The 27,701-nt window shown below is 37.4% G+C and overlaps 1 protein-coding gene across 1 annotated transcript; it reads right to left on the reverse strand.

Moving 5' to 3' along the window:
- Nucleotides 1-4,781: 4,781 nt before the first annotated feature.
- LOC143718434 (uncharacterized) lies at nucleotides 4,782-24,803 on the reverse strand. The gene is made up of 16 exons (XM_077209494.1): nucleotides 24,071-24,803; nucleotides 22,662-22,909; nucleotides 22,482-22,559; nucleotides 22,319-22,386; nucleotides 22,134-22,234; nucleotides 21,801-21,998; nucleotides 21,567-21,653; nucleotides 21,221-21,456; nucleotides 18,783-18,881; nucleotides 18,448-18,522; nucleotides 15,718-15,813; nucleotides 13,502-13,595; nucleotides 12,998-13,115; nucleotides 12,221-12,377; nucleotides 11,973-12,100; nucleotides 4,782-4,839 (listed from the first exon to the last, which is right to left on the reverse strand). The coding sequence occupies exons 1-16, from the start codon at nucleotides 24,087-24,089 to the stop codon at nucleotides 4,782-4,784; spliced, it is 1,860 nt and encodes a 619-aa protein (XP_077065609.1). The 5' UTR covers nucleotides 24,090-24,803.
- Between the last annotated feature and the right edge of the window lie 2,898 nt (nucleotides 24,804-27,701).

Below are 27,701 nucleotides of genomic sequence, written 5' to 3' on the forward strand. Positions count from 1 at the left end.
TTTACCAATTCCAAACCACATCAATCTTAATAACTACTATTAATTTTGTATTTAATAATTTAAGTGATATATAATTGTTAATGAAGGCTGGAAGTGAAAACCGCATTATATTCAGGTGTGCATAATTGTTTAGCAGGTTTTCTTTTACAGATAAAATGAGCCAAAAAAGAGATTTAAAAGGTGCTTGGGAAAATAATATTATCAGAAAATCAACTTGCATAATAATTAGGCACGCAGTGTGTAAATATAAATATATATATATGAAATAATAATATATATGTGGAATAATAATAATAATATATATGTTTATATAATATTTATAAATATAAATATTTTATATATATATATATATATATAAATGTGGAATAATATAATATATATTTATCTTTTTTCTTTCTGGGGTATTTGCAACAGTTCACTATCAATTTTATTGATCATGAAACCTGCACTATTTCATTCACAGTGTTAACACGTTTCATTGTGTTGTTTCAAATGTGTTGCCTCAGGAACAGCACCTAAGACATTTATGATAATCAGTGCAAGCAACAACTAACCGGTCAGCTGATGGTGTGCATTTAAGGTGGAACCACCGTCTGCAAATAATGCACAAGATATAGTCATCTCTGTGCTTTGGGTCACCCTTACACGTTGTGGTTAAGCAGAGAGTCCAGTCTTTGCTGTTCAGGTGTAGTCTTTTTAAGGTACCAGCGTAATCTGCTTTGCTTACATGTACTGTTTGTGTGACTGCATCATTTGTCTGTACTTCTTTTTTAAAGCATTGCAGTTTTTCCTGTGAGAGTCCCACCCTTCTGACCTTTGGAGGCTCATACTGTTCAATAAGGGTATGAATCCACATTCTTGCCTTGACACTGTTGACTGGACCTAATGGTGTGTTGTCAATGATAGCACAAGCATTCACTACAGCGAAGACACCGCAGTCATACCCATTTCCTTGTTGTGGAGTATTCACCACATCTGAAGTTTTCCAGTCAGAAGCCTGAAAGTTTTCTTTTGCTGAAGTGTACATGCAAGTTACTACTTTCATTAGTTTTGGAGCAGCATGCTTCAAAGTTTTAAGACTGTGGATTGAATTGAACACTGAGATCTCTCGCTCTCTGAAATTTACAGTGGCAAGAACCCAGTGATAACCACGGCCAGTAATGTCAGTGTTGAAGGGTATTATGATTAGATCGTAATTTAGAGCCTTTTTTGCAGCACAAAACTGTAAAATTGGAGTAAAGTCTTCTAGTGCAGCTAGCTGGTAAAGGTATGTGGGTACACAGAATTGAGTCTGACTTTTTTTGTTGGTGAATGAAGACATTAATTGCCTGCTCAATTGTTTCCCCTTCAAGCCAGGTCATTGGAGAAAGACAGTGGCTTTTGGGAGAGACCTTTGTCCAGTCATGAATGTCATTGATACCCATCCAAGGAGCAAATGAATCCCCTGCACTGTTTGGTGTGGATACTCTGGAAAGATGTGGTTTTAGAGGCAGACTGTCGCCATTTGAAAGCCAAAACTGGTAAGTGTTGTCCTCTTTTTCAGCACCTGGTCGTGATGGCAAGTTTGACAATGTAGCTTTATCAGAACACTCCTGCTCTGTATTTTTTTTATTTTCAGCATTCAAATAAATTGATGGCATGCTGTCCACCAAAGAGGTGGATTCATATGAGCACCCAAACTGGCAAGTATCTTTCCCAGCATCAGTCTGTGGTGGCTCCTTAGACTGAGCAGCTGTATCGGAACACTTATTTTGATCTTTTGTTTTGTCCTCCTTTTCAGCATCCATTGGAATTTGTGGAATGTTGTCTACCAGAGAGTCAGGCAATGAAGACAGTAAAGAGTCTGGTGCCGGGTTCACCAAATAATCATAATCTTTTGTTCTGGGTTTTTCCGGCCCGATTTTGTTTCATTGCCTCTCCCTCTCTTCATCATCACTGAGAGGCTGTTTGTTCGATTTGTAGCAAAGTGAAGCCCCGTAGCCATTTCTACTGCAAAAATGTGGTAGCATTTTCCAGTGCTGGGACAAGAGCATAATGCACCATTTGCAGTATTTCGAACTACATGTACTGATTCGTTTGAGGGACTTTTCACGACAAACACTCTCAATGATGGATTTAGACTCACCAGACCCATTTCAATGACTGTCTTGGCCAAAGATGTCTGAGAAGACAGAAGTTTAACTCCTTCAACTTTGCACGGCTCATTTTCTGTGTTGGTCTTGATCCTTTTGATGATTTCTTCCAAAGGAAGAAAAGGGGGCATTTTCACATCCGTCACTGCTACGCTAAGGTTCTGCTTCATTGCATAATTTCCCAAGCGACATTTTGCCCTCTGAAATTCAAATAAAAAGTATGACTGCATGTAGTACAGTGAGAGCATCATTGCATCCACTGGAAGTTCTCGCCATTCATTTTGGTATTTTATCATTTTGTTGATGCTCTCACTTATATTGTTTGTTGGTGTTTTGTCTTTAAATGCACAGAATTGTTTGGTGTAGTATGCAGCCATGTTTTCACAAATGTCAGCTTTCAGGTGATGGTCAAAGTAGCAGAGGAATTCTTCTGACCATACTTTTCCGAAGGCATCATAGCGGGCATCAAACTCATCTGGACAGGAGGAATCAATGAGCTGCTCAACATGGTCTTTTAGGACCTTCACATCATCCCTTTTCCCCCAATGTGTCTTAACCCAATATTCCACATCTTGTAAGATGTGGTTGCGGCAGAACACTACACTTAGATTGGTAAAGTTTTTTTTCAAAGCACCTACAATTCCTTTCTCCCTGTCAACTGTCACTGGTATCTTTTGGTATTTTTTTGAGTCCATTTTTTACTTCGTTCTTAATACACGGCATGTTTTGCTAACTATTTCTCATATTTCGTTTGCTGATCTGAACTTACAAATGCGCTTCCAGAGTTTTCAGTTACGCTTCTGAAGTTTTCGTTTACGCTCCCTGAGTTTTCGTTCGCAGTTCTGACACATATCTCTCGGTGGGGGCGGGGCTAGTAGCAGTGTGTTCTCATTGGCTACTGAGTTTTTGATTGACAGCTTCGTGACTTGGAAGTGAAGACGTCAGTGTTGTGTTTACATGTTTGAATGTTAGCGTCTGTAAGCGCAGCTTTCTATTTCATTTTACTGATATTAAGTTATTTTTGTTTTTTAATTTTATCTGTATTTACCTGCTGCTACTACTTTGTCGACAGAAGCTTTTAGGAGTGCAAGAGATCTATTGAGTCTATTCACTATTCAGGTGTAATTGTACATTAAAATAGGCCTACTGTATAATACTGAAAATATTGTATAGTGTCCAATGTTTTCGGAGAATATTTGTTTATTCCTGATGATTCTTTTGCATGTTAGGCTCTGATTAGGTTGAGCTGTTACAATTTAAAAAAAATACTAGCATAGTGTGTGATATTCAGCCGTCGAGAAGAAAGTTTCACTTCAACCAGGTAATCAAGGTTGGCAACCATGTCCATCACATTACTCATTGTCAGCATATGCATTTACACCATCAACATTAATGATCACTTACATAAGAGGAATTTAAACAATATAAAAATTACAATCGTGGCCTGTTGTCAAATGATACAGAGGGCATTTCATTACATATGTCATACAAAGAATGTTTTTTATCATGCTGATAATTTTATTTAGTTATTTAATTTAGTTAATATTATCTTCTAACATTTAAAATTGTACATTTAAAATTAAAATTTTAACAATCATCAACAGTTTCAATTGTGATTTATACAACCAGTTAAATGAAAGTAATTACAAATATGAATTCAAATAAATGTACATTCTTTATTGTCAATACGGCATATACACAAGTATCAAAGTGAAAGTCTTGGATGCAATAATGTTGTGACAGGAAAGACCAGAATCCACAAAACATTACCTGCATACTATACATGTAATGCACAGTATTATCATGATATACATTACTATACAAAATGCACAATTACAAATACAGAATACATATTTAAAATTCATATACATTTTAAATGATGCTATGATCCTTTGAACAGTTCCTGTTATAGTAAAAGTAACAAAGCAGTGACTGGGTGGGTACAAGGATAGTCCGGCCAAAAAATGAGAATTCTCTCATCATTTACTCACTTCATGCCATCTCAGATGTATATGACTTTCTTTCTTCACATAAACAAAGATTTTTAAGGAAATAATCCATCTCTGTGAGTCCATATAATACAAGTGGATTGTAATTCATGTACATATGACAGTTGGTCGGAAGTGAGTTTTAATAGTTTTAAACGGTTTACGATTTACATTATTAGTATTTTTCTTGTCTAGCCTATTGTTTCACTCCAGAAGTGATTGATTCATCCACTGAGGTCGCATGGACATCACGGTCACTGTGTGTGGTTTTTAAAGCATCTTTAGGACTCGCAGAGATGGATTACTTTCCTTTAAATCTTAATTCGTGTTTATCCGTAGAAAGAAAGTAAAATGCATCTGGGACAGCATGAGGGTGAGTAAAATAAGTGAGAATTGTATTTTTGGGTGAACTATCCCCTTAACATTCATATGCTGTTGGTATGCTAATCCATGATCAGCATAAACTAATATAAATTAAGTGCAACCTCTTGTGTACTTGTTAACTGTGTTTGTTTTGATCTAGAGGAAATTAAAATATTTGCTATTTTATAAAAACAAAATAAATCAGGTGTCTGAAGATCAAGATCCCAGTCATTCAAATGTGATGTGTCTGAACAAAGTAAGATTATTGTCTGATGTGGACAGTGTATCTCTGGTACTATCACTCCATCCTCTGTGTCAGCATCAGAAGTTTGTTCATGGAAAAGTTGCTCAACTCCCTGGAAAATGAGAAAGGAAACATATTATAATCAATACACACTGATTTGAACTCCCACATACAGTAACAAGTTGAAGACTTAAAATATTTATTTCAAACAAATTATATAAATGTTTTAAGGGATTTTACAGTACTAAATATTTACATCTGAGTCATGCACCATTTATCATCTGTAATACTGTTGTGTAACCAGTAGATGGCTGTTATAGCCCTATATATAAACATATATCCATGGCTGTGTATTCCCTAGTTGCTGGATGTTTTCAGTCATAATTACTTGCATGTATTAAGTTTTGAATTTGGACATATATTTATTATTAAAGAGTATTAAAGATTAAACATTTTTCTCAGAAATGTAAATTTGAAGTGAACATTTTTGCATTATTATTAGTCAAATATGGACACAGAAAAAGCATTTTGTTACTCATACTAGCTACATATAATAGCTTTATCAGTCATCTTTATCACACAAAAGTAATCAGAATAAATATTGTGACCAGGGTGATACTTCAAAATAATTGTGTGTTTACATATCATGAACAGAGACGTGGTCTGAGTTCAAAAACTCTGCATCACAAATTCATCAGAAATTGAGAAATTCAGGTTTAAATAGCTTTATTGGCATGGTAAAAAAAGGCTTTACATTGCAAAGGTTGAATCAGGCTGTGATTGACAGCGCTCTGGTCCAATGGCATCGGTCATTGTCTGATACAGTACTTTTTGTACTGTAGGCTACACAGTACAGATACTGAACAGTACTCTAGACCAATGTTGTTTGGGGTGGCTGGGGGGAATATTATCTAATCGAAGCAACTATGATCTAATCAAAGACATAATCGTATGTAGATAAACAAGTCATGTAATGATTGGGCTAACCGTTGAATCAAGACAACACTGTATAATGTTATGGGCTCACTGAGCTCTAAAATGCCTCACCACCTTAAAAAGCAAGTACTGCATTATAAATAGTATTAGTATTGTATATATAAAAAATAAAAAAAGACTTACCACGAGTATCCAGTATCCTGATAGTGACGATGACTAATGATAATGATATCATTCGTCTGTAGGCTACTATTCCTTCTATAAGAAATCATCTCAACAATATAGTGTACCAGCAAATAAATACACAAACTTAATATCAGTAAAATGAAATAGAAAGCTGCGCTTACAGACGCTCACATTCAAACATGTAAACACAACACTGACGTCTTCACTTCCAGGTCAGTAAGCTGTCAATCAAAAACTCAGTAGCCAATGAGAATACACTGCTACTAGCCCCGCCCCCACGAGAGATATGTGTCAGAACTGCGAACGAAAACCCAGGGAGCGTAAACGAAAACTTCAGAAGCGTAACTGAAAACTCTGGAAGCGCATTTGTAAGTTCAGATTAGCGAAAGAAATATGAGAAATAGTTAGCAAAACATGCCGTGTATTAAGAACGAAGTAAAAAAAATGTGCCCGCGATTTATTCTTTTTCAGTTTCAAAGATATTTTTTTCAGTTTCAATTTATATTTTCATCAGTTTCTTGAAAAGTTACGTTCATTATTATTGGCACAAAAGTAATTCCATAATTTCCCAGGTAATGAATCAAATAGGATTTTTTTTCCTCATTAACAAACGAGTAAATGCACTTCCTGAATTCTGAGGAGGTGCTTTTTTTCACATTCACCAGCTCTAATGTGATAGTAGCGTTTCAAAACTCTTCCCCCATACTTTCTAATGTTGTGATAATTTGAACCCTTGTGCTTCCACATCATTTGATCAAACCTAAAGTCCATGTTAGGTTTATCTGACTGTGAACTTGTGTAAAGGAACACATCACCACCCTTTGGATGTAATGGTGGTTCGCTGGAAATTAACTCCTTGTATTTTTCAACATCATCTAGAATTGCTTCTGCTTCTTTAAGTGTAAACTCTGACTGTTTTTGCATTAAAGTCATTTTTTTATATTCACCTGTGTCGATGTGGATATATACCAAAGGGGGAAAAAAGAAAAAAAAAACAAATACAACAAAATATAATATACTATATTATAATATAATATACTATAATATATAATATTAGTAACATTATACTATAATATAATATTATATAATATATGTATATTGAGAATACCCTGGTAATTAGTATGACACCAGTGAAAATGAGTTGTAGCCTTTAAAAAGGCTTTTTATAAAGAAATTTCGATTCCAAAAATCTGAATGCAACTGAATGACCTATACAGCGACTGTAGTAAGGCGACTGCACAAATGACAGGTTGTGGTGTCAGTGCCACTGGCAGTGCCTTATATATACCTACTAGAGTTGAGCCGGATACTCGGCTGAAACGAGTATCCGGTACGGATAAAGCACTTTTGCCGAGTACGAGTATAATACGAGTAATATGAGTCAATATCTGTGCTCGGATTGAATAAAAATCCTCATTGGGTAGCTGACTGTGTCTGCGTTCTGTGATAGACTAGTCACAACGCCCCTCCCCTACACGCATACAGATTTGATTTATGGCGCTTTTCCACTACACAGTACCAGCTCGCCTTGGCTCGGCTCGGCTCGACTCGACTCGCCTTTGTTTGGTTTTCCACTGTGTAAAAGTTGTACCTGTACCTGCTTTCGGGTACTTTTTTTCGTACCACCTCCGGCGAGGTTCTAAGCGAGCTAAGGCGATACTAAAATGTGACGTGAAAACAATGCCGACTGCTGATTGGTCAGAGAGAATCGTCACTATTCACTGCGTCATCATTGCACGCGCCAGATGGAGTATCCAGAATAACCCCGCCTTTTTTAAATAGTTTAGCCAGAGATAGTTACTAAACTTACTACTATTATTATGGCAACTCGGAAGAATACGCCGTGGTCAAACGAGGAGGTGCAGACATGCTTTTGTTTGGTTGACGAAGAGAGGATCCAGCGAGAGCTTGATGGGGCAACGAGGAACGAAAGGCGTCGCTATGACGACCGGGTACTATTTGTGGCGATACTTTCTGCAATGGAAAACGGAACGAAAAGCGAGCCGAGTCGAGGCGAGCCAAGGCGAGTCGAGTCGAGTCGAGCTGGTACTGGTAATGGAAAAGCGCCATTATTGTGCTGCTGTGTCCCGCTCTGCTCACTCACACACAGAACACTCTCTCCCTCTGTCTCTCCCTCAGTCACTCAGGTTCGCGGGTCTTTTTTCCGTTAACGTTTAGGGTTTCTTCAGCTTCAGGTTTGTTTTTTACTTCGGTTTGTAGTACACTTACTTATTAACCAGTAGAGTTCTGGTAAACGTGGGGTTTGTTCAGACGTGGTGCTTGGTAGAATGCGACTCGCGTCTCTGCCAGTCGGAGTTTTTTTTTTTTTTTTTTTTAACCGTTTGTTTTACTTCATGTACTGAGTGTCTGACACTTTTTGCTGGATTTCATTAAAAAAATAAAGGAAGTAGTGGTATAAAACTATATTACAAATGAATTAGCTAGCAACACACACACACACTCTCTCTCTCTCTCTCTGCCGGTCATCTGAGTTTTTTTTTTTAAACCGTCTGCTGGCTCTAACCAGTTTTTTTTTCACGCACTGAGTGACACTTTCTTGCTGTATTTTATAAATAAAATAAAGGTAGTTGTGTTATAAATAATATTACAAATTAAGCTGCTACACTCACAAAAACACAAACCCCCCCCCCCCCCCCTCATGATCAGTGATACAGAATAATGAGTAAATAGTTTTCTAATCAGCAATAAATAACAATTTCTGAACAACCCATATCAATTGCATGCTTAAAATACCATACCGGTTAAAGCCCGGCCCATTTCAAGACAACCTGACCCACTTCCGGGTTAAATCCCGCCCACTTCCGGGTTAGGCCCCGCCCAGTCCGAGTACAGATACAGATACAGATAATTCATATGGTTAACAGATACAGATACAGATAATGCTGTACTCGCTCATCCCTAATACCTACAGATGACAGTTACACGCATTTCAAAAGATTACATTGTGTGGTGATTGGACATTCAAAAACAAAGATTTGTGATTGGTTGTAGGCAACCATGTGCTCTAAAAAGGGGCGTGTTCACAAAAGGGCGTTGAAGAGGAAACATTTTTTTTTTACTCCACAGAGTTTTCTTACGGTTTTCTATGGGAGGAAAATGCTTAACATGTAATTAAACGCGCTGGGTTCATATTCTGGACTCCTCTTATTTTTTTATACATAGTATGGTTTATTAATATGATGTGTACTGAGTTTGGTCTTTCAATATCACTGTCTTAGTGCAGTAAGCCACGTTAAGCGTTTTCTTATAACGGTTTTCTATGGGAAGAAAATGCTTAACGTGAAATTAAACGCGTTGCGTTCATATTTTGGACTCATCTTATTTTTTATACATAGTATGGTTTATTAATATGATGTGTACTGAGTTTGGTCTTTCAATATCACTGTCTTAGTGCAGTAAGCCACGTTAAGCGTTTATTATAACGGTTTTCTATGGGAGGAAAATGCTTAACGTGTAATTAAACGCGTTGCGTTCATATTTTGGAAGAAAATGCTTCCCTGCTGAAAAATCCAGCTAAAACCAGCCTAGGCTGGTTGGCTGGTCTTAGCTGGTTTAAGCTGGAAGTAGCTAGTTTTAGTTGGTCTCCCAGCCTGGCTGTGCTGGTTCTAGCTGGTCTCCCAGCCTGGCTTAGCTGGTCAAGCTGGTCTCCCAGCCTGGACAAGTTGGTTGTCAACTGGTTTTAGCTGGTCTCCCAGCCTGGCTTAGCTGGTTTGAGCTGGTCTCCCAGCCTGGCTTAGCTGGTCAAGCTGGTCTCCCAGCCTGGACAAGTTGGTTGTCAGCTGGTTTTAGCTGGTCTCCCTGCCTGGCTTAGCTGGTCAGGCTGGTCTCCCAGCCTGGACAAGTTGGTTGTCAGCTGGTTTTAGCTGGTCTCCCAGCCTGGCTTAGCTGGTCAAGCTGGTCTCCCAGCCTGGCTTAGCTGGTCAGGCTGGTCTCCCAGCCTGGACAAGTTGGTTGTCAGCTGGTTTTAGCTGGTCTCCCAGCCTGGCTTAGCTGGTTTGAGCTGGTCTCCCAGCCTGGCTTAGCTGGTTTTAGCTGGTCTCCCAGCCTGGCTTAGCTGGTCAAGCTGGTCTCCCAGCCTGGACAAGTTGGTTGTCAGCTGGTTTTAGCTGGTCTCCCAGCCTGGCTTAGCTGGTCAGGCTGGTCTCCCAGCCTGGACAAGTTGGTGGTCAGCTGGTTTTAGCTGGTCTCCCACCCTGGCTTAGTTGATCAAGCTGGTTTTGCAGCCTGGACAATTTGGTGGTCAGTTGGTTTTAGCTGGTTACAAATTAATTAGATTCCATGTTCCATACACAGATAAGGTTAAATAGCAGGGTAGTTTAGCATCATAGTTAGGCTGGCTAGATGGTACAGCCTAAATTATTATAGTTGTTAATAAAATAATATATCTGAACAGTATTAAACAAAATTATTCAAGTAGTTACACAAATAAATTATAGCATAATTCTGTAGCATGCAAGGACTCGATTTAGATTCAAATATCGTTTGAACATAACATTCACCATAGTTGTCTGACCAAATATAGTAAGCTTTTTTATTTTTAATAAGTGTTTCAGTTGTGAATAGACTTGTTCACAAATAACAAGTGAAACAATGTCTCTATACAATGACCAATTTAATGTCATATGTAATCACACAAATAGATAAACTGTACAATATCTTAAGACACAAAACACATGATACACATAATCTGATACAGGTTTATTTTACTTTAAGTCCCATTCAGAAATTACACAAACATAAAACTGTGTCATTGAAGACTGTTTCAGGACATTTAGTATGTACAGTATACAATTTTGTTTGTCTTCTTTTTTAGAAAACTTTGTTCAATTAGGTTACATATACTTTAGTTTTTTTCCAAGGACACATTCCCTCAGAACTCAAAAAAAAAGAAGAAAGAAAAAGAACCACTGACAGTTCTACACAGTAGCACTACACCAAACACAGCAGCAGTACACCAAAACATCTGCAATGTGGCACACCTACATTTACATCCCCTCTTCCTCATCGACACCCCCTCTTCCTCATCGACACCCCCTCACCCAAACCTTCCACAACTATACACACACCCGCCCACAAACCCATTCATGTCACCACACTTTCCTCACACCCCCACAACCATCCACACCCCTCTCATCAACTACCCCTCAACCCAACCCATTCTTTCCACACTTGTATTCCACATCTTGTATACCCATACAGCCTCCATACCCCCATGGGTTTGTTTAATACTGGGGTACAGATGTGTATACAAGTGTGGAAAGAATGGGTTGGGTTGACGGGTAGTTGATGAGAGGGGTGTGGATGGTTGTGGGGGTGTGAGGAAAGTGTGGTGACATGAATGGGTTTGTGGGCGGGTGTGTGTATGGTTGTCACCTCACACCCTCACATTCTACACCGTTTTAATCTCGCTCAATTGAGTTTGGAAAGTTACAAATAAAGATCTTGTCTGAAGATGCTATATTGAAACATTTATGCTTGATGCTGCTTACTGAAACCAATTGGAGAGGGAACTGACTGTCTGTAATTAGGTTAATATGTGGCACAAAACCAGAGGTTTGAGTAAGTGAAAAGTGGGGCTGTGAATCAAATCTCTTGAAAAACAGAGCCATCTCTGTTCCCTCTTCCACTGAAAATGAGTTGATTCTCTGTATTTCGCCCTGACATCCATTTGTCAATCTAATGTAACACTCCCTTCTTCTCTTAGCACGGCTATAGCCCCTGCTGGTGTAAATCAGACCTTTATGTACCATCCTATTGTGCATCAGTACAGTTTCCGGCACTTGTCTCTCTGCTGAGATGAAGGCATTTATCTCCTCGCCTGTGAGTTGTTTAGTTGTGCCACTATCTAAGACTGTGGTTTCCTGCCACCTCAGACATTTCTGTACTCTTGGATACTCACTACATTCTCGACAGAAGTTTAAAACACGATCACTGATTGAATGTTTTGTTGCGAAACATGCCATGGATTTATGCAACAGAAACTTGTTAACGATCTGAATCGCAAAACTTTTGGTTCCATGGACCAACTTCAACAGGCTGCCGTTTGAGCTTTCAAACACAAAAGCAGAGTGTGCCCACAGTGGACCCCACAGTTTCACTGACTTTGCAAGGTGACTGAGGAGATGTACATTGAAAGTCATAGCTGTCTCTCCATAAAGTAACTGAAATTTAACAACAAATTCAAGCAGCATGATGTCTGCTTTGTTGACTTCTTCATAGGTGATGGATTCCTGTAAAAGGAAAAAGACAGCTGAGACCAGCAGACTGAGATGCTTCACGTACCGAGAATCAAGCACGTCCTCAAGACACGGTAAACAATAAAAAAGCAACCAAGCTCTCCATTCTGATACCTTCCAGTATCTGAACTCCTCAATTGGCCTAGGCAAGCGGGTAATGACATGTGGAGGCTGGATGTTTTTGATGCGATTTTCTATTACCCGTAAAGTGTCTGGTCTACCAATGTAATAGGGCTGGTCACTCCTCTTAAGCAAAAGCTCTGTGATCTGTCTGGTTACACCAAGAAGGACAGCATGCATATAATCAGGTACGAAGCCCCATACAATGTCAAAGTATGGCATGTTCATAAGTTGTGAAGGACCTTTAACACCTCTGACAGGCCTACCTTCAACTAAAGCTACTTCCATATCTTTTAGCATAGACTTTGAATCTCTATCATGTCCTGAGGCTATCACCGTGTACTTAACCTGTCTTTCAATTAAAACACCGGGATGAAGACAGAAGCCACACCCATGATAACCATTAAACTGAGTAGTGTTCTGCATTGTAGGTCTTGCTTTGGAGTCTACACAGCAGCAGATGCCAACAACTTTGCTATTCACTTGAACACAGTTTTTTCTCCACAACACACCTTTAGAACTGAGCATCTTGCTTGTTCTGTAAATGGTTTAAGATAGACTTGCATAGATGGCTCATGAGTTCCAAACCACAGACCAGCCAGGATAACATGCTTAAATCTCATTTTGGGGGGCAGTTCATTCAAGTGTAGCTGTATAGGCCATATAGAGAATTTTGAAGATTTGTATACAGGGGACCCATCAGAATTAAAATTGTATGAAAAATTGTTAGGATCTGAAAGAATTCCACCAGGTTGTGACAATTTTTCATACACGACTCCATCATAGATATCTGAGATGGCATTCTCAATCCTGTTTGGCCTGTCAAATCGATAGCTGAGATGCTCCTGAATTTCTGGATTTTCCAGAAGGTTCTGAATCTGTGGTGCAACTGGTACATCGATAAAGAAGCTACCATTATTTAAAGAAGAGATCTCAACTGCTTCATTACAGGATGGACACTGTGTAATGTTCTGGTCAGTAACTAGTTTTTGTGTTCCAATGTGAGATTTGCAGCCTCTACAGTAAAGATGAAACTCAACTATCTCTGAGTTGTTTTTGAATACCTTATTAAACACATGCTTGGACCTTGGGACTACATCATTACCAAAAAGGAAATTAATGAGTTTCAGCAAGTCGTCCAGTTGACAGCCAGTAATATTATGTACAGCAGCATGACTCATTATCAGCAGAAGAGCCTCTGCCTTTGTGATGGAGCCTGTTGATTTGAGAACTGTGTCCATCCCTGTGTCTGTGCCAATTTTGTGCCAACCTCACTTTCACTATCCGTTCCATCTGTATCTTCAGAAGATGTGCTAAAAGTGTTCTCATCCAATTCATCCCAAGCAAACAAATCTGATACAGCGTCATCCTAGAGAATTTCGAAAATATATTTTAGTAAGATACAGGACAAAAAACAGTGTTTTAATATTTAATGATTGTTAAAACTGCACTATGGAAGATTTTTTGGTTGAAAAAAATAATAATTGAGCAAGCTCATGAAAAATAAACTATTTTCTTGGCTTACCTCTGAGGTGAGAAACTTCACTTGCATCACTATTTGATTAGATTACAATTCTGAGGGTAACAATTCAATTATAAAGCGATTATCGATGCATCATTAAACATCTTTTCCTCCAATTCTTTTATTACTAATTATTAATATATTAATCACAATATGGTTATTTTTGTTATTTTATCTTGAAACCCGCCTCCTCCTTCCTACAACGTCTAACCTTTTTACAATTATGTGATATTTCTGATCAGTGTTCTATCGGACTGATGTTTTAAATAAATGTTTGAATATACAAGTAAGAAAAAAAATGCAATAATACTTTTAACCATGAAACTAAACTGCCAATAGGTGGCAGCAAGTGATCGTCTTAATGAGCGAGTCATTGAGTCATTCATTCAAACAGATGAATCATTTAGTAACAAAACACCAAGCTGAGTGTTGCTTTGCTTTGGAACTTTTTTTCCGTTGGTGAAATATAACAAAAACAGTCAATCTTGTGTCTAAAATGTAAGTAATTTATTATTAACTACTTGTTTATTGAACTATAAATTCAATGAAACATTTGCAGTCGTGATGATATTCAGCTCCTTTAGTCGTGTTATGTGTTACTTAACAAAAATATTTTTTATTTATAAAATATATAGTTATTTTATTTATTTATATATTTTTTTATTCATGCTTATTTTTCGCTCTGTGACCACGCTGTTTGCAATTCTGATTGATTCTGATGGTTTTTGCAATATATATTTACGAGTGTCGCGATTTCGGTTTCATATCGCATATCAGCCCTCATTTCTACTAAATAAAATGAAAAAAAAAATAGTAACGCACAGTGACTTGGATAAGTAACTTTAATCTGATTACTGGTTTGGAAATAATAACGCGTTAGATTACTCGTTACTGAAAAAAGTGTTCAGATTAGAGTAAAGCGTTACCGGCATCACAGATCTCAAACTAAACCTCCCATACTGCAGCTTTAATTAAATTTTTTTTAAATACTGTTATTAAGTAGTAGTAGTAAACAATCTTAACTCGAAGCCCAAGCAAGGGTTACAATGGCTACGTTTACATGCAACCAAATAATCCGTTAGTGATGGGATTTTCATGGCTCAATCGGACTGAAAAGCCTTCATGTAAACACCTTAATCGATCCGAATAAAATTTCGATCGGATTTAAAGAGGTGGTTTATTCCTTTTCTAATACGACCGAGAGAACATGTAAACACTTGATCGGATTGAAAAACGAAACTGAAAGTACTGCGCATGTACAATGACATTGAAATAGCGTAATGACGTGCAAAGCGAGCTGTTATTCCTGTTGAATAAAGTGTCATAAAAATGAGTTTCTGAGTTTCTTTATCATTCTATAATCCTCCATTCACTGCATCTGTGAAGTGGAGCAGGACAACGGCCCACCAGTCCTTGTTTCAGATTCTCATCTACAGACATTTTGGGCATTTTTACTACGTGAATAATATAAGTTCATATGCTCATTGTCTCCAAATTATGACCAGAGACGGGTATTAAGTCTGCTGTTTAAAAAAAAAAGAACCAATGTAGGAGAATGGATATTATGCGCAAACAGCTGGAAACTGTATATTTTTGCAGTGTGCGCATGTCAAAAAATGTATTCCGATTTGAAGCTTGTGACATATAAACACGCACATCAACCCAATCACATGTCTAGCGTTCATGTAAACACTAAATTCAGATTCATCAAGTGGAATGAATTCAGTCCAATTGAAACAAGTTGTACATGTAAACGTAGCCAATGTCATGTACAAAATTCACATTAGTAAGAGCAAAATCCGAAATATTTTTGGATATTTATATTACTCAAAATGTAGGATGACTACTATTTGGTTAAAATAGTTGCATTATGCTTAACCTCAGGTTATAGTTATTCTAAACCCACACTTATAGGTGAAAACCCTCCACAGAAGTGTTTATGTGGACTCCCACTGGTGGGAAAAAATACCTCTGAGTCTGAAGTAGGCATGTGAGAGGGGGCCTCTCCTGTGTCCACTGAAGTCTGGTCAACAGTGTAGCTGTTTACCCTTAACGGTTCTATCACCTGTGAAACCACACATAATACATTCATATTCTGGATTAAATTCTAGACTAGTTCCAACTGAATCAACATGTGTAATCAATCCAATCAATCCATGACCAGGTAAGGATTAATCTATTAATCTATTAGATTTAAATTTTTGTGACATATTATGCCCCTTTCCAAAAGATATATTATGCAGATTAAGGGGCGGTAATAAAAAAAGTTATCTCAAACAACATGCCGACATGACATTTCTCTGGTAGACTTCTGTTTGCAATAGCCCTACTGTGCTGAAAATAGCCATATAGGTGCTGGGCAACACTGGTAAAATGACGCTAATTATCTGCTCACATGCTTTGATAATAATAGCTTTCTAGGACTATACTCTATACTATACTAGGTCTGTTGAAAGTACCTTGTTGATGCTTAATTACACTTTTAAATATCCTCTTAATGTTCAATGGTTGAAGGGTGAGTAGAATAATGTAATGTTATTGTACACATTTAAAAAATATATATATTATTGCATCCATAGAGCTAGTCTTTCACTGATTGTTTACACCTTAACGGAAGTTACACCCATAATTCGGGCAAAGCGCCATGGGGTGTAGGAATGATGTGGATTGGCTTGTAATTTTTTTAAAATTCAGATCCAGTGAAATTATTGCAATTTAAGTCTAATAACAATACAATTATACAAACAATTATTTAAACTAAGAAATTAATACTTATTTTAAAAAGGTTTTTTTGGTTTTCAGCCAAGTGCATCCAGAATTTTCGGTTTCGGCCCAGAATTTTCATTTAAGTGCATCCCTACTAGGAACTAAACCTGTCTAGGGCATTTTAGTTCACAGTATTTGTCATCAGTTATTGATGCCCTCTTTGTGAGTGAGAATTTCAATATGGTCACTCAATCACTTTTGTGGTTTCACCACTGGCTGGCAATTTATAAATCTATGAGGAATCCAATCATAAAGGATCAGTGGGATATATTTTAACTACCTCTGAATCTGAAGAGAACTCATTACTGTCCAAAAAGGACTCATTAGTATCTGAACAGGTCTGGTCTGAAAGAAAAAGGGCCTTGTTTGTCTCCTTAATACTCTCCACATTTAAAAAAACAAACAAATAACATTTTTAAATTGTTACAATGTGATTTTCTTTATGTATGTCTGAAAAGTAGTTTGACACTTAAGTTACAATATGAATGCAATATGCAAAAAAAAGCCAAAACAAATATGCTGTTTATTACATTTTTATTAATTATTGGGGTTGTTACTCTATATAGCATAGCTATAGGGCTGGGTATCGTAACACAATTTTCGATACCGATACCTTGACTTCGATACCGGTTCCTGAACGATATACTTTTTTCGATACCAATTTTATCAATTTAACATTACCTAAAAAGAAAACCTTTTATTTTTTCAGTTTGTTGACTTTTTTACACTCATATTTTGAGTCTGTAAAAAAGCACCAATGCTAAAGTTTTCTATGTTTCCTAATCATTTAACAACATGTATTCTTTACTTCAATGAGCTCATTGTTTCTGCCTTAACTTAATGCATTGTTTAACAATGAAACTGAATGAAAATTAATTGAAATGCATTACACACAGTCACCCCTGATAACAGATCACTCTAAATTGTAATTTAGACACATGCATTTTCTGTAAAGCTCCTTTGAAACGATATGTATTGTGAAAAATGCTATACAAATAAATGTGAATTGAATTAAATATAGGCTACTGGGGTGCGGGATATATCCCTCACGCTCAGCACACATGAAGCTTGCGCAAAGCACTGGCAAAAGTAGCCTAATGATTATGGATGTGTCGGGAAACGATAGCAAGGAGATATTTTAATTGTTTATTAATGAACAAGTGTTTACTAAACGTGTTGGCTGCAAAGATGATTATTGCGAATTTGCGACGCTGACTCGTCATCCCTGCAGTAGTGAACGCGCGCGCCTATATGGATTAGGTAATCAAACTATTTATTTCTAATTGTTTCCATTAAAAGTAGACATATTTTGAACATATATAGAACTATTTCTCATGTCTGTGAGGCAAGTATCCTATACGCTGAGTTTTGGTTTATATGTGACGCGCTCCAGTTCTTGTAGTCGAAGGCTGATAAACGTTCTACTCTCGAGTGTATTCTGTGCGCCAAGTGCCTTATTCAGATTTACCGTGTTACCGGTCTTGGCAGCAATTATCTTGTCGAAAATATTGCATCGTGTGCTTATGGCATCGAGTCGGGTACATAGGTACACTTTTGATCATTTCCACATATTTTCTATCTATCTGGGTTGGACGCTTACACACACACACACACACACACACACACACACACACACACACACACACACACACACACACACACACACACACACTACAGCCTCACGTGCGACGAGCCACATCTCTGGGCAGCCGCGTAAACTAGTGTTTTTCCGCCACAGCCAATCATGCTGCATGTTTATTGTTTCACCGACGTTGACGAGATTAACCAATTAGGTACCGAAACTTGGTACCGAAAAACAAGGCATGTTTCGATACTCGGTAGTATCGAGGCAATTCGGTCGGTACCTAAAAAGTACCGAACTCGGTACCCAGCCCTACATAGCTACCACTGAACCTGAAGAGAATTTACTTACCTCCAATGAGGACTCGTCTGAACAGGTCTGATCTGCAAGCAAAACGGCATTGTTTCTGCCTGTAATGCCGTCTACCTAAAAAAAAGTCAATATTCACATGGTTTGTTCACAATTTTTCTTTCAATGGTTTGATGGCTGATAATCTGGCTAAATGTATATGGCTAACTGTTTAACAGCTTGCTGTCAGCATACTAATTAAAGGACCACTTATTTCCCTACTGAAGCTATCTCTGAATGTAAAGTCAACTCAGGAGCAAAGAAGCTTCAGAAGGGTACCATACCATGTCAGAATGGTAAGTGATATAAGGTGATAATTAATAGCAACATATAACTACCTCTAAAGCAGCCTTCTTCTCAAGCCTTTGACTGGTTGTGACTGGTATCCTGGACACACTCCCAGGCTCCAGGTATGTTTTATTTTTTCGTTTTGGCATCTACAGAGAAATTCAAATAAGAAACCTTGTACACAAAAAAATATACGTTTAAAAAAATGTATGTATATATATATATATATATATATATATATATATACACACACACATACACACACTGAACAAAATTATAACTGCAACACCTTTTGTTTTTGCCCCCATTTTTCATGAGTTGAACGTGTGTGTGTGTGTGTGTGTGTGTGTGTGTGTGTGTGTGTGTGTGTGTGTGTGTGTGTGTGTGTGTGTGTGTGTGTGTGTTGGGTAGGTTTAGGGGTCGGGTTAGTACAGTGGTTCTCAATCCACTGCCTTACACTCACCTATGGGGGTAGAATTGTTGCATTATTCCAAATAAATAGATTATGATCCACAAATAAATGTAAAGAGATTCCCAAAAATATATCAAATTCACAAACAAATAGATTAAGTTCCACAAATAAATGCAAAGAGTTTCACAAAGAATTATAAAACTCACAAATAAATAGAATGAGATTTGCAAATAAAAAATATATTTACAAATGTTGTTTATACCACAAACACAACTCTGCCTGTCATTTATTTGTGAACCGTTTTTTGTGCATTTGTAAATCCCCTCGCACATTTGTGAATCGGTTCCTGTGCATTTGTAAATATAATACACCGAACTTGAGACCAACGTCAGTCACTCTTCAACATGGCCGATCAGGAGTCGAGACAGGTGAGTGACGCTAAATTACCACAATAAATTAACTGAAGTTAAGCAAGGTTCCTGATATGTCAATATTTGTCATAACTAATCACATCGTTATTGTAATAATATCCAAAAGAAAACATGTAACGTCAGTGTTTCCTCTATCGCTACTGTGTGTGTGTGTGTGTGTGTGTGTGTGTGTGTGAGAGAGAGAGAGAGAGAGAGAGAGAGAGTGAGTGAGAGTGTAAATAAATAAATGTATGTGAGTCTCTAACGTTATCTGTGTCTGTCTGTCTGTCTCATTAAAACTGTATTTATTTCCAAGAAAGCTTACTGAGTTAAACACTCAAAATTACATGGTCATGTCATGATGTAGCATGCTACAGTTTAAAATATTGTTGCCATATAACGTTAATTAGCCATCTACTCTTCATTCAGTTTTTTCAAAATCTAAGAATATAAATTCTATACTCTGCAGTATCCACCAATTATTCGACTAATATTCCATAATGAACAAGGTTTATTGCATTGACCAAATGTTTTGTTTATGCATTATAGGACACAGTGAGGCAACAAGTCCTTCATAGACTACATTCCAGAGTGACTTATGCCCTGGAACACCCGCCTCTGGACATTGAATACTTGCAATTTGTTTGCCGTCAAGAAATGACTTTGATTACTGCCATGTCAGCAAACATTGGGATTTCACAGGACTTGGTCAGAGGTTTGATGGACTTGGATTTACTTATTCAGCAGCACAAGGAAGGTCAGCAGGTGGCAACTTTAGTGGAGACTGAAAGACCACAAGGATGTGGACGTCCAAGAATCCATTTATCAAGAGACGGACTAATCCACTTTCTGAAGCTTGGATTACCCCAGGAAACCATCAGTAAAATTTTAGGTATCTCTCGTACAACTATCCATCGTCAGATGAGAGAATGTGATTTGTCTGTCACATCCCTCTACAGCAGCTGCACAGATGAAGAACTTGATTCATTGGTGTCTGAAATCAAAAGCACAATGCCAAACATAGGGTACAGGGTTGTCAGAGGAGCGCTCATTGCCAAAGGACATAGAGTACAGTGGGACAGAATTCGTGCATCTATGCATCGTGTTGCTGGTCTTGGTGTTCTCTCACGGATGTCCAAGCTTGGTTGTATTGCTCGCCACACATATTTGACATAAAAATATGCATTCTAAAAAAAAATTTTTTACATTACCTTATGAGCTTATGATTTGTATCTATATGTACAAGATACTTGGGGTATGGTACAGAATAAGTTACACATCTCTGGGAATTAATGGATCTGAGGAACTCTCATTAGTCACTAAACACCTGCAGTGCAACAATCAGTGTGTCCAACATCAGAGAAGTCAAAATGAACAAGGTAAGAAATAAGATTAGATATTAAAAGATTTTTTTTTAAAACTCACAGCATGTTGCAGCATCCTATTAAAGAGCCATGTCCGGTGGTCTTCGGAAAACCCAGGAAGGTCCCACATAACAGAAAGTCTAGTGATTTCCTCCCTTTCCTCTTCTGAAATTTTACGATTCCCTTCCAGCTGATACATTTTTTTATTACAAGCTTGCAATTACAATACTTAATTTTTATTAAAATCATACAAACCTTAGTATCAGATAATGATATATTCAGTATATGAGTTTACCACTGACTGGTATAAAGCATGCAGGGAAATAATGATGAATCTCTGCAGTCTCAATGGCACCATCCACCAACACATGAATTATGGCAGGGCTAATCCCAGGTAACAGAGGGCCACCGTGGAGAAATGAGTGGCCAATCATGCGACCAGCAACAACAAATAAGTCGCTATCAAGCAGAGTTTGACTGCAGCATGGAACAAGGTGATCCTGTTCACCCTCAAACAGGAGTGTTATGTCTGCTACACCTGAAAATCATTTTTAAAAAATATTTTAATGGTACACTATTAATATTCATGGCATTTTTTGTATAAACTAGGATAATATTGACACAAAATTGCAATTATATAATGAATACCAAAATTGAGAGAAAAACCAGTCCTCAACTTCTCAATAGTCATACTCAGGAGGTGTCTATTGACCCCATCACCAATTGCAGCATCTCCTATAGAACATAAGTTATGTAAGAGAAATGCTATGAAGACTTTCTGCTAATACATTTTTTTTTTTAAAAATACAGCAAAAAACTAAAATGGAAAGCAAAGACCAGAGAAAGGCTTGGATTACAATATTCATAAATCTGCTAAGCTACCTTCTAATATGCACTTTAGTGGAGCAGCCCAGTTCACTCCCTTTGCCTTGTAAAAAGACAATATGGATCTTTCTTGGTCCTCAGGGCTGTCTTTTAAATCCAAGTGGAAACGCAGTGGCTTTGCCTGGCTCTGTTCCCTCAGCAGAGTCCTGCAGAATAATATAGACGCCATGCCTGGATCTAAAATCTTCATCCATTCTGCGATCAGAAAAAAAATAAAAAATAAAAAATAATTCACATCAACCATTTTCTCATGACCATGAACAAATTAGCCACCTACATTGTTCCATCATACTTGGTATACTATAATAAATTATACTTCACAAAGGTTACCATTTGAATTAGCTCCTGCTTGTTCAGATGAGTCCACAGCTGAAGAAGGTCCAGGAAGTTCCTCTGTCTGATGGGGACTGTCATCCACGGGACTTTTTCTTCTTTAAAAAACAGTGAATTTCAGGTTTTGGAGTTGTCAAATTTAACATTTTTAGAAAGTTTTGCAAAAATACATGTGATACAACCTGTCAATGCAGAAATTTGCATGAGTTGGGAGTAAATCAGGTATTAATGTCTGGCAAATGGGGCAAGTCTGTAAAACAAACATTTAAGTGATTAAAACACCTAACATTAAAACAATTGAAGTGACAATTTCACAATATTTAGCAATATAAAAATATAGATTACCCCAAATGAATCCTCAGTGTCTGCAACCTGAAATTCTTCAGTATCATCATCATCCAGATCTTCCTCAGGTTCAGCTTTCTATTTCACAAGTTGTTTTCATTATTTAATGCTCTCGACTAGATGAAATTAGTGAATCAAAATTTCAGCAAAAGTAGAGAAAGAATACATAAAATAACTTACTGAACATTCCTCTACATGTAAAGCCAACATCTGAAGGGGCATTTTCTGGCCACATGACACACAGTTTGCTTTGGGCATTTTACAAAATTCAGGAGCATCATAGGGTAGGGGTTCTGTTGAAAGTCTCTCTTGAATTGGAACCACGTAGAGAACATTTTTGCCATTGTTGGACGCAGATTTTAGTGCACGCAAAGAGTAGCCCTCCGCATCAGTTAAAATCATGGAGAGTTTTCGGCGCCCACTTCCACCTTGTTGAATAGAATGTAAATATTTGAGTATTGTCAGTTCCAACGCTCTTCTTTTACATAGTAAAGCACATCACAAGAACCCAGCCACCAAGTTGTATTAGTTACATAATTATTTTATCACCCTGACAAGTCATTTGAATTATGTAGGCTATAGCATTTTTTACAATAATAGTTAAATATATTTACATAAAGTCATACTGCTATCTCTATGTCTCAATGCTTTATCATATGGCAAGTTTTAGGGCTGGCTGATATGACAATATATAACAGTGATACAAGACAGTTATATTGTTTTTACAGTGTTGTCCAGTTCTAGTACATACTGTAGTATATCAGTGCCACAGTGATATGCCTTATGCATTTAAACGCAATTAGAGATATAAATATTGGTCAGTGTTGTTCAAAACAAGAGTAAGCAGTTCTCAAGATATAATCAGTTGTCGCAAGTGAAAAAACCCGGCTGTCAAAAAAGTCTGATGCTCGGGCACATACCTTAGCGATTGAAATCAAGAAATTGAAATATTGATACGTTTTGTTGATTGGTTTTATTGATACGTTCTAAGTGAGAGTAAGCAAGTTCCCCATATTTATATGGCACATAAAAAACACATGAAAAAGTGGGACCTATGTTACCCAGTAAAATGGTAGCCTATGTTAACACACAAAGTAAACTTTTTAAACCCTAAACAACGATAAAAAGTTTAATTTAACACAAGCTCAACTGATACAACACAAAGAGAGACCCCTCTAATTATTCATTTGCTTGACTTGAGATTGATTTGTTGAGAAGGTATATTTTGTGAAGGACTGTCTGTTATTAAATCCAAATGAAATTTGGAAACTTGTTAGAAGTACAGTAGATGTTCAGTGCAGCATATGATAATTGAATCTGGGTGATTAGAACATATTTTATATCCTGGGGAACTTATGTGCTCCTTGTGTGCCATATAAATCTGGGGAACATAGGATCCTGGGAAAAAAGGAATGAGAGGCAAAACTGTGGCAAAAGAATGAAAAAATTCCATATTAATGGTAGCAGGGGAAAATAAAACGTCATACTACATACTGAATTCAAACTACATAGGGGAGACTATTCTCTACTGGCATCTTGTAATAACAATCACATCAACTGCAGGATAAAATAAAAAATAAAATAAATACCAGTGGCTTTGTAAAACATCCAGCTTCTTTTGAGGCATCTTAATTTTGGAAACTCATTCTCCAGTTGATCAAAAATCTAATGAAGATATGATCAATTGTTATACGGTTAGTCATATCAATATATGGGACACCTGCTGGCAAAATGAGTGGGAATGCGCACAGGCTAATTACAAGCTACAGGTAAAACAAGTGAAATTGTGTGTAACATTATTTTAGATCAGTGCAGTACAGTAGTTCTTAATATATAGGCCGTCTGATTCATTAATGTTAATCAAACAATTGTGGTATCATGGAAAAAAAGTTGAATATCTATTTTTCCAATAGATATTTGGTTTTGACTCCATGTGTGGCAAATTTGATTTTATTACCAGGGACTTTAAGATATGGTTGCTCTGTGATTTTGTTTTGGACCCTTCAGAAAACTGTAAATCAATTTTTTTATTTTTTTGTCTGATTCCAACAAATCATACATAATTTGTACATTTTTTTTATTAACTCTTTTTTTTTAAATTTGCTAATTGCGACTCATTTTGCCAGCACCGGTCACATATACAATAAGATGTAAATAAGATTGGGCACAACACACAAGGCCTAATTCTAATTATGAAATATTTAAGCTATTTTTGTATTCTTATTCAAAAGGGGGAAAAAAAGGAACAAAAAAGAAAATGTGTGAATCATCTTAGCTCATCATGTTTGGCATTCTCATTAAATGTAATGAGCCTTTTCCCCAATCCTGCATGAGCTAAAACAAGCTCTTCTGTGCTGCTTGGAGTAAGCTTTGGGGTGTTCGGAGCAGCAGGTTCAGATAAAACATATAATTGTAGCCCAGTTGTTTTAATCGGAGTAATTGTGTGCCTTGGATGTGCCACAAAGCGTTTTTTCCCCCTTAGTTGGTCGCTTTGGGAACTAAACATTGCAGGAAATTGCCTAAATGCATAAGCCAGAACAAGAATTAGTAAGTTATGAGAAGGTTTGTCAAATCATCAATGAACACTAGATTTAGGTGGAAAACTGTGCATTTCAAGATCAAACAGAAAAAAACTGCTTTCAAATGAGTCAAACCTTTTCAGAGCCTGGGATAGTCTAGCATCAGAAGGGACGGAGGATGAGGATGAGGGCAAAGATACGGAGGGAGAGGGGATGCGTGTCTGTGGGGGGTTTGATGTGGAGCGGCCAGGCACTGGTGTCAAAGCCCTGGCAATAATCTGCACTAATGCCCGAGCAGCGCTTTCAACTTGTGCAGAAAGACCCTGCACAAACAGTCATTTTAACACAAACTACAGCTATAATATTTAACTGGACAGGCTAATGTTGCAATCGAGTAACCATTCCAGTTGCATACAAGGAATAATAATAATTAGGGCTGCCAACTTTTCACTAGTAATGGGAAGTCAGATTCTTTTCCGAGAACTGGTTCTTTCTGACAGTTCATTTCAATGATCCATGCGTAAAAAATTACAATGTCCATACTAACCATCCAAAAATAGTATGCGAGATTAGAATAAGTGTGCCCCAAAGCATAGTATGTTGAAAGCACTAACGTTATGTCAAAAGTCCCTGGATGGTCTACTATTTCCAGTAGATTTACGAAGTGTGGATCTGTGCACACTTAAGGCTTATATTGCCCACAACCCATTGTGCTTAGGAGGAGGAATTGGTACAGAACCGTTAAAGACACAATTGTATGACGTGATAGAATGTCCCAAAGCTTGTCTACTCTTTTGCTACACATTCAAAAGTATATATTTTTTACTTCACAAAAACTGTAACATACTTTTAGGGCATACTAGAAGTAGGCAAATTGAGCTGCAGCACATGCCATGTAATACATTGCATTACAGATAACAACTTGCATATAGCCCCCTCTTTCAAGTCCTCAGTTCACGCATGCTCGTAGTATCAGAGATGGGGCGCTATTTTTTTATTGAATATAAAATCTGAATAACGTTACAATAAAATGACATAAAACCAGTCAATTAACATAAAAGACTGACACGAAAGGCTCAGTTAAGAGGGACAAGGCGTTGATTTCCTGATTCATTGCAGGGAAAACCGCATCTCAATAAACATGCAGTGGATGAGCTGACCCCCTTACGTTAACGTACGGTACATAACTTACAGGATGATTGTAATATGGGGCAGTTGGCAACCCTACAAGTAATAGTCAGGCCCAGTTAAAATCTACACACAACTTCACACATTTCTTCAGAATTGGCTGGCAAAACCATCTTACAATCAATCTTGTTAACGTAAAAGTTTATTTATAAGCTAATTCAGTAATTCTAAGTGTAAAATAAATCCGGATTAGTTATGACAAATATTGACATATCAGGAACCTTGCTTAACTTCAGTTAATTTATTGTGGTAATTTAGCGTCACTCACACTGACATTGGTCTCAAGTTCGGTGTCTGTTCCCGCCCTGGTTGTAAGGCAAAACGTGATTGGTTGTAGCGAGAACGTGCTACGATTGGTCAGCTCAATGTGGCCGTTATCTGATTGGCCTGAGTAAACGGTGGGTGGAGTCCACTTATTTGTGGATTAATCTGCACGTCGACGCTAGAAGTGTTTCAAAATCCACAAATGTGTGAGGAGTTTTACAAATGCACAGGAACCGATTCACAAATGCGCGAGGGGATTTACAAATGCACAAAAAACGGTTCACAAATAAATGACAGGCAGAGTTGTGTTTGTGGTATAAACAACATTTGTAAATATATTTTTTATTTGCAAATCTCATTCTATTTATTTGTGAGTTTTATAATTCTTTGTGAAACTCTTTGCATTTATTTGTGGATCTTAATCTATTTGTTTGTGAATTTGATATATTTTTGTGAATCTCTTTACATTTGTTTGTGGATCATAATCTATTTATTTGGAATAATGCAACAATTCTTCCCCCATACTCACCCGACCCTTTATCTGACACACCCAGTTCAGTTGATAGAGCTCTTTCTTAACGAGATGATGATCTGAATCAGGTGTGTTAAATGAGGGAGGCATACAAACTGTGCAGAGCTGTGGGTCCTTTACGTCTATGGAGAGTCCCCACGAATAGCGAACCAGACTGAATGTGTGTGATATATTACGATTCTGAAACGGGATTGGCTGATTTTTAACCGTGCGCGAGCTAACTTATTATTACCTGAGGGCATATAAGATGTGCTCTTACGCCAACGTTTTTTTCAAAACAATGACATTTTACCTCAGACATGTTTGCCTATGTGCGGTATTCGGACGGACACAAACATATCGTTCCCATAGAAGACATAAAAAAATTTGACCCTAAAAATTATAAACAGGATATTTTATATCTTGTTCGCTGGGAAAATACATTTTATCAAGCCCAGGTACTTCTCATAAAAGGTAGCAGTTCCGCATCACAATCCGTACACGAAAACTCGCTTCCGGGCACGTAAAAACGTCAGAGCAACCCTTAACGGATTAGACCAATGAACTTTTGATATGTCATTTACTGGGGGAGGGTCTTATCTTCGTTTCTTAGCTTTGATTGGTTCATTTTTGGCCTATGAAATGCTCATAAATGGCGATTTGCTGAGGCGGCGCTGGGTGGGGAACTATGTTACGCGTCACAAGATTCCGTACAGTCATTGTTGGGAGCGTAACATG

Source organism: Siphateles boraxobius, unplaced genomic scaffold (genome assembly GCF_051911475.1).
Source record: "Siphateles boraxobius isolate OS27281-9 unplaced genomic scaffold, OSU_SipBor_1 61, whole genome shotgun sequence".
NCBI lineage: Eukaryota > Metazoa > Chordata > Actinopteri > Cypriniformes > Leuciscidae > Siphateles > Siphateles boraxobius.

Bases quoted from the DNA above. Each gene is read 5' to 3' on its own strand.
- LOC143718434 (XM_077209494.1), bottom strand. The intron at 21,999-22,133 runs GTAACCTTTGTG...TTCTGATCGCAG, and splicing joins AGCAGGAGCTAATTCAAATG to AATGGATGAAGATTTTAGAT. The intron at 21,457-21,566 runs GTATTCATTATA...AATGATTTTCAG, and splicing joins TGGTTTTTCTCTCAATTTTG to GTGTAGCAGACATAACACTC.